The sequence below is a fragment of the Argiope bruennichi genome, chromosome 7, assembly GCF_947563725.1.
Source record: "Argiope bruennichi chromosome 7, qqArgBrue1.1, whole genome shotgun sequence".
Taxonomy (NCBI): domain Eukaryota; kingdom Metazoa; phylum Arthropoda; class Arachnida; order Araneae; family Araneidae; genus Argiope; species Argiope bruennichi.
In genome coordinates this window covers 13,874,536-13,882,945 of record NC_079157.1, presented here as the reverse complement: position 1 = coordinate 13,882,945, position 8,410 = coordinate 13,874,536, and the positions used below count along the sequence as shown (strand labels likewise).

The 8,410-nt window shown below is 28.1% G+C and overlaps 1 protein-coding gene across 1 annotated transcript in view; it reads right to left on the bottom strand.

Annotated features, from left to right (window-relative positions):
* Positions 1–5,884: 5,884 nt before the first annotated feature.
* LOC129976140 (glutamate receptor ionotropic, kainate 2-like) overlaps positions 5,885–8,410 on the bottom strand; it is a 435,413-nt gene continuing 432,887 nt past the window's right edge. The window contains exon 16 of the mRNA XM_056089551.1: positions 5,885–7,206. Within this exon, the coding sequence (XP_055945526.1) occupies positions 7,021–7,206 (186 nt within the window). The 3' untranslated portion in view covers positions 5,885–7,020. The remainder of the gene's footprint in view (positions 7,207–8,410) is intronic.

Here is an 8,410-nt window from a genome sequence, read left to right as displayed (position 1 = left end):
CTGTTGTATACATACATATATATAAAAGAAGGACAAAAATTATATCCGATAAACCCTTCATAATAAAGTTTTCAGTATTTCAGTAAAAAACAGTAAAAACCTTCAGTAAAAAACAATTGTAGGGTCGCAGCGAAATTGTTTTTTTACCTTAAATACGTCAGTCTAAAAAAGCGGGAATCACAATCGATAGCTTAAAATTTCTTTCCTTTTTGTTTTTATTACTGGTTTGAGTGTTATTTTATGGTATTTTTGTTAATATTGTTTATTTTTGTTTTTGTATTTTTACTTATTAGTGGATATTTTCTTCTAATTTCTTGTTTTGTATTTTCCTTTCTTTTAGAATGGTATATCTCTTGGGACTAATTTCAGGAGATTTTCGGGTCACGAGGAATCATTATTAGACTATCTTGTCTGTATTCTTTCACAGAAAAAATCCCTTTTTTGAATCACTGCTTGAGGATAACCCTTGAAAAAGTCTTCAGGCTGGATTCATTTTTTATTTGGTTTAATTTTTTTGTTTAATTTGATTTTTTCTATTAATTTGATTTTATTACTTTTGTATATATATATTATATATATATATATTTGCAGATTAAAAATTAAAAATTCAGAATAAGATGTTTGGGTCAAACTCTTCATTGTATGCGAAGGTTTTGAAATGGAAATAACATTGACCGTTGTTCCAACTGCAGTTTGGCGTATATTGTAATGTATATTGATACTATTTTTAAAATAACTATAATAGTGCATGTGTTGCTATATTAACATTATCTTTTTTGAAGAAAGCAATGAATGAGCGCCAGCTGATGTCCTTCTAATGTCTTCCTTGATGGTTGGACAATGCTGCTTGGAAATATTTAGAGGAAAGCACACACACAAACACATGCACAAAATTATTGAGACCTTCGAATGAGTAATTTATACTCTATAAACTATTATTTAGAATAAATATGTACTTAAGTAATTCTAAAAATAGTGTTTCAAATTTAATAAAAAAAAAATATGTATGATCTACACAAATTTTTAAATATGTTTTATACTTGAAATTTTTATGATTGCATACTATATATATGATATACTGTTGTTTATGGCTTAATAAAAAAACTAATAATACTAAGACATTTGCTTTTATTTCATCTGATTCAGATGCTAGTGTTCCAATACGGGCAATATTAATTTTAAAAAAAATTACTTTTTGTATAATCTTAGAGATTAAAACATGCTTTTGTAGTCTTTTGAAAACCACAAATAAATCTTTCATTCCGTGTTTTTCTAAATATGAGTGTGAGTAGTTTTATTCAAAAGAACACCAGAGCAAATCTTTCTTCAAAGAATTTATTTCAAACATCTGAAGAAGATCTAATGACATAATGGTCACAGACAATACAATGTCATGACCTACAGAACATTTATCACACTATTTATTTGTCACTAGGTATGTATTTTCATCAAATACCAATGTATAAAAATAAGAAAACTTTTTCCCTCCTAAAGCCTGCCTTTAGATATGACTGCAACAGATGATTTACTAATCATTCTAGTTTCTTCATCTGAAAAAATGGAATGCATTTTGGCAACGTTGCTTGATCATAGGCTCTCTTAAGTTTATATTTATCCATTAATTTAAAATGTAATAAATATTTTTTCGCTTTATGATAAATATTCAGCACAGCTTTAATATCATCAGATGCTTACGTAATGGAATAGCTACATATCTAAACGTCTATATAGAAATATTTTATATGTTGTATATACTTTGTATTTCATAAATTTATTCTTAAAATGTCAATATTATTTACATTTTTTTAAGTACTGTAAACTCTGTTAGATTATTTATTAATTATTAATTATTTTTTTAAGTTAAAGAATTATAATTTAGATATATTCTTTATCAGCATCGTATAAGATTATTTGACAATGATATTTAAAGTTTTGGATCGGCCTACATTTTTTTAAATAAGCTAAAAATAAGTGTAATATGTTCGTGGACGTTTATTCATTTATATAAAATTAAAAATGAAATACTAAATGAAATATTTAAATAATACTAAATGAATACTAAAATATTTAAATTTATAATCTATTTTATTAAGAATACAGTTTAAGGCAATTTTAAAGTTGGGTTTACACTCGGCCAGTTATAAGACGGCTAGTAAGACAACGCATGCGTAGAAAAGGACTGATTTATGTTTGCCACAATTTCATAAGATAGATTTAGGTATTCCTGCTTGGCTATAAATTGTCGATCTGGCGTCCCTGAATTTTTCTTTTTCACTGAGTATCGTATTAAAATGATGAATATTTACACAAAGAAACATGATAAAATAAGAAAACGTAAACATACCTAAGTTTGGAAAACTGTAGAAAAAAAAATGAGTAATTAAATGGGGAAAAAAAACCGCAACTTCGCATTAAAAAAAAAGTGTAAAAAAATGTCGGAATTAATCTATGATAAGAGATCCATTTTTACAAGCCAAAAGAACGCCAAACATAAGGGGAAAAAAATGCAATACAGAGGCATATTGTTGTCCAGTCGGGACAACTACTTGCCATGGACCAAACAGTATTTTTCCAGCTTTTTGATGCATGTGCTGCCTACTCACAGTCTTTTAACTGGCTGAGTATAAACCCAACTTAATTTTTAAAAAGTATTATAACGGCCTTTAAATAATCTTTTTTTAAAAATTTATACTAAATTATTTCCTTCAATTGCCCACGAATATGCCAACCCCACACTGCCAATATCTTAATTTTTTCCTAGAATTTTTAAAAGAAAATAATGTATAGATAAGGCTCAGCGATTTAGAGAAATCACAAAAATTATCCGAATTTGATTCTTCAATAAACAGTAAATTTAAAATTAAAGCCTCTTCTAAAACTTTCTATGTTACAAATAAAAAATGTGATAATTCATGGTATTTTAAATTATCCTGAATTAATTAGTAAAATAAATGAAACTGATAAAATAAGCAGTTTGCTAATTTTTTAAATAAATCAATTTATTAATTTATTTGGCAAAACAATTTTCGATATCCGTTTATTTTGGATTTGCAATATATCGATAATTAACGCGTTTTAAATTCTTTGATTTTTATTTACAAAAATTGAAAATTTCCACAGAAATTTTAAATTTAACAGAATCAGACAAAGTATCTGTATTACTGCAAAGTTATTTCAAAATTGTTTTCCTCAAAAAATAAGTTTTAGTGCTTTTATTAACTAAAATGAATATTTTTTTTATAATCATATGGCTATCACGTGGACTTTTTTGTAGTTTTTCACAAAGTATAGTTACATGAAATTTAAAAAAAATGGGGGAAGGGGAGTTGGAACCAATGAGAATTAAAAAAAATACTGTGAAAAGCCAAATATGAAAGAGCTATAAAATAAAAGATAAAAATAAAAAAGGAAAATAATTTTATGATGATGTATTCTTATTCTTTCTTTTTAAGATTAAAAACATATATAAAAAAAACTTTAATTGGTATCGCTTGTTTCTTAAAAGATTTATTTTTATTGTTTTTCTTTTTTGTGTTTAGAATTAAAGTTAAAATGAGAAGCAGTGCGCGAGCCAGTTTATTTTGGCAAATAATCAAAAATAAATCTAAATTTCAGAAGCTTTCAATCGGATGCAATATTTGCAATTTTAAATAGCAAATCAAAATTTTACAACATTGATAAACCATAATACAAATCCAGAACATTTTATTTAGTAGAATGTGAAATGAGAATTGTTTCTGCACGCGATATATTGCAGACATTATTCAAAAACAATAGTAGCAACAGCTGTTCGTTTATTGTAAAGCGGATGTGAATTTGTGTTGTTTTAATTTTAAGAACATTTCTGTTTTATTCCAGACGATTTTTTTAAAGAGAGGATGGAACAGCGTAAACAAATAAATTGAAACAGGTGTGTTTTTTGCAAATAATTACTTATTTTTTTATCATAATAATTATCAATTTTATATATTTATCTTTGTTGTAATATTATTTTGTTTTCCTATTTATGCCTGATTTATTTTAGTTATTAACGATATTTGCCGTATTTATTTGGTTTTGGATGAATATGCGCATGCATAAAGCAAATATTTTATAAAGGATTTTATATTTCTTTGATTACGATTATATTTTTTTTTTTGTAAAGTTGCCATCGATTTTTATTTTATTGGTATATGTCATTTTAGGACTTCGCTTTAAGACAATTTTGACAATAATTCGCTTTAAGACAATTTTGACAATAATTCGCTTTAAGACAATTTTGACAGTAATTCACTTTAAGACAATAATGGCAAAAGGTAATATAAAAATATTTAAACGGAACCACGATATATTTATAATTAAACTTACATGTCGATAATAAAATGAATATATTGTTCAGTCTTAGCTGAATCATTGGCAGTGCAGGGCAGAAATTCATTTAATTTTGACTTAAATAAAAATAAAATGTAATGTATGTTTTTATCCATGTTTAAATGTCACGTTATATAAAAGAAAACTCTTGGATAACATTTTAAAACTACTTTCTTCCCAAAATATATATTGGAAGAATATTTTATGACACAAAAAATTTAATAATGTTACAATGTAATCATGCATGAGTGAACATGCATAATCTGTTTTGTTTTCTTCAATTATGTTCAGTTACTTCTGAAATACACCTTCTCGATAGCAGTACTTCAAATGCTCTAAATCGTTAAATATATACTAGCATATTTTCTAAATGAAGACATTGATGGCATTATGATTACCATATCATATACACGATTTGTATATCACATACTCTTAACAAGACAGTATGAAAAAGTATGTTGGAATATATCACATACTTTTGACAAGAATCAGTATGAAAAATGTATATTTGTAGAGGATGGATAGTTTTGCAATCCATAATAATAAGAAACTTAACTTGTATTATAACAAGTGTTAATCAACATTAAAGTTAGCGTCATTTCTTTATTAAGTGAAGATATTTCAAATATAAGTTTCAATACCATATTATACCAGAAGTCTGCAGAATCTGAGAAAAATTCCAAAAGTAAAATTAATGCCTTTTTTTTTACTAATGACCTACTGGTACTAGATATCTACAGTTGAACATTAAAATTTATTAAAAATATTATGTATATATTGTTTCTTTCTATCGATGAAGAATGTCGAATGTTTAGTTTTGAATTGAATTTTCGCATTTTCTTGCAAATGGAACTGTTTGAAAGTGCGAAAAAAATTCATTATAATTTATAGAAGGCAACTACAAACATCCTAAGAAGCAGATTTGTTTTCTATTTCTTAAAGGAAAAATTTCTGAGTAATAATTTCGAGAAAAATATAATGGAACATTAACTTAGTAATAATCTGATATTAATCAGATGAAGAACTTCCTATATTTCAATTAATTATACATTCCAAACTCTGTTCGAAGTACACATTATACATATTTAAAATTATGATAGTTTTTTCAGTTCACTAGGCAGGTTTGAAAAAAAAATCTTAAACGATAATAATGCCATTAAGGGCATTATCATTACATCACGTATTCTATCTACTTTATCAAACAAGTAATTTATCCAATCAATTTACTTACTGATAAATAGAAAAACATGGAAAGGAATAAATAATTCTTTGTCAGTTACTTATGTTTTCTCAGAGAGACATGTAAAATGCAACGACATGAATGAGATTTTGAATTTTTTTTCTTATTTAAGAAAGGTTAAAACTGCGGCTTTATACCTAAGTTGACATTTTCTCTTTATAAAAACTTATTTATAAAGTCATTTCGAATGTTCACTATATCTTGAATAATAAAAGTAGAATAGCAAATTAAGGAAAAGAATGCTTTTATTCGGATTTTAATTTATAATTTTTGAAAGTTATTTTAAACCATTTTTTAAATATTATTTTTTTAAAAACTCATCAATCTTTTACGTGTTTCGGAGATAGTATAAGTTTCGAACACTAGTTTTAATAACATTTTTCTACAAAACAATTAAATGTTGCAATTCTATACCACAACATAAACCAACATTCGTCACTAGTGGCATATGTCGCTATTTGGACACAAACATAAGTTAAAAAAAATGGCATATTATTTTCACAATATTTTAAACTTAAAATGAAATTCCTCTGCCAAAAATAATATATACTTACCATCTGACTGGCAAATATGTTTTTATGATACATAAATAATCAATAAACATCATTTTGAATTTATATACCACATGGAGAATAAAACATTGTTTTAAAGATCCCATACTAAATGATAATGAACATTTTTAAGGGTTAGAATTTTATCCTCCCATGTCCAAGCTTTTTATGTATGCTTAAAAGGATAATGATAAAAAGTTGTTTTATATTTTAAAAGAATGCTTCTTGTTACTGCAATATGCCTTAAATAACAACAGGTTATAGCCAGCCGATAGTTTTACATCATCTCATTAAAAGATATAACTGCAATAAAATATTCTTGGTATTTACAAAAGACTCACATATTTTGCCTTAATCAATGAATCATAAACCCTTTCCACATTGTTTTTGATACCATCAGGCATAATGAGAACACTGACTATCTCTTCCAGATTGTTCGATCCTGATGGCTTCATGTTGAGATTGCACTTAACTGTTGCAATAAATCGATAATTAATTTTCAAATGAAATATGCCTGAATTGAAAAGAAGTCCTTGGCCATGAGAGGATTAACTTAAAAGTACACCATATCTGAAAGTGACACAACCAGACCACAACAGTCATTTAACATTTACTATGGACACATCCAGTCTCACTTCCAGTACACAATTCATCCAAAACAAATGGATTGTTCTGCTTCTCATGTTCCTCACTTCACTTCTTCAGTGCATCTTTAGCATAAAATATGTCCCTTTATCGATCAAATATTCTTTTCTTTATTCGATGCATTGTTTTGTGGCTAGAGGTCGCTCATACGTCGGATCCAGTCCCCCTTCCATATCTGTAGTAAGTGGAGCCCTCGGGATCCTTTACTAAGGGCTGCACCAGGGGGGCCTCCTGTCAGGAAGCAAAGCCCTTCGAAGGGCTGGAGGACGAGAATCCGGGCATGGGCATGAAGGGCAGACCATTCTCTTGATGAGGGGTGGAGGCCTCCGCTCCCTCGTCCGTAGACTTGATGGGCTTGGTGGATCCTCCACAGCAGATGGCGAATTTCAGCTCGCGGCAGAATGACGTACAAAGGGAATCCTGGGGGATATAAAACAAGGAAATATAAACCGAAATTTGCTTTATGAGGTATACATCAGGGTGGAACGAAAATGCTTTTTCTTTTTTTAAGTAATAGAACAAAAAAGCTGCCTTTTAGGTTAAAAAAGAATGGTTTAGATAAAATTTGGTTGTATCTTGAGGTGCCTCAAAGGGCTTAAAGTTCGTAAAAAAATGTCTAATATAACAGTAGCCCTTCATAACACATTGTAAGTAGACAGTTCAACTTCAAGAAAATCACAAAATTTCCCAAAAATAGGACATTCCGAGATCATTCACTAATCTAATATGAGTCATTTTTAATCACAACAAAGCACACTAACAAATAAGTAATGTTTTACTAAACTTTAACATCCTTGCGGCACCTCAAAACGTACTCTAATATTTTTCATATTTTTAATTTATATTATCTATACCAAACGGCAAATTTTCCGCGCTATTACAAATTAAAAATCAAAAGATGGTTTTTCCGTTCCATTCTAATGTGTAGTGTTTATTAGCTCGTTGGCTTAGCACCAAGGAGTGGGTTGAAATAACTAGACATGTATTAAAATTAAAGTTTTAACTACTATTTTATTACTTACTGCTCATTAACATAAAGGAAATAGTTTCATGGATATAGGGAAAATAATATTCATCATATGCTAATCTTATAATTTTAACCAATTCTTATATATGTAATGATATTTTAAACTCTTAATTTAAACCAAATTAATTTCTAAAGCTTTATCTTAATTTAACCCATAGTAAAATATTCCCTTATTTCCTGATATCATTCCACATATGAAGCTGTGTAAAATTTACTGCGCAATCAATCTACGTATCAAGTGAAAGTGATACTTCCGTTGCCCTTCTCAAAGGTAACATGTGTATTGAATTGGCGCGTGACCGGAAATCCCATGTTATATAAGACTAGTGATCATTTGTTTCGTCTCTTATTACCTTACTTCTTTACTTCTGCTTTTGTGCCGAGTTGCGCCTTCTTGTAAATAATCATGCCTGCAACCCGAAAGAGAATAAATCGAAATTAAAAATCCAAAATATATATTCACTGCTTCGAACCTGCATTCTGCTTCAAACAAAATATGTTATATATATATATATATGTGTGTGTGTGTGTGTTTGTGTGTGTGTGTGTGTGTGTGTGTGTGTGTGTGTGTGTGTGTGTGTGTGTGTGTGTGTGTGT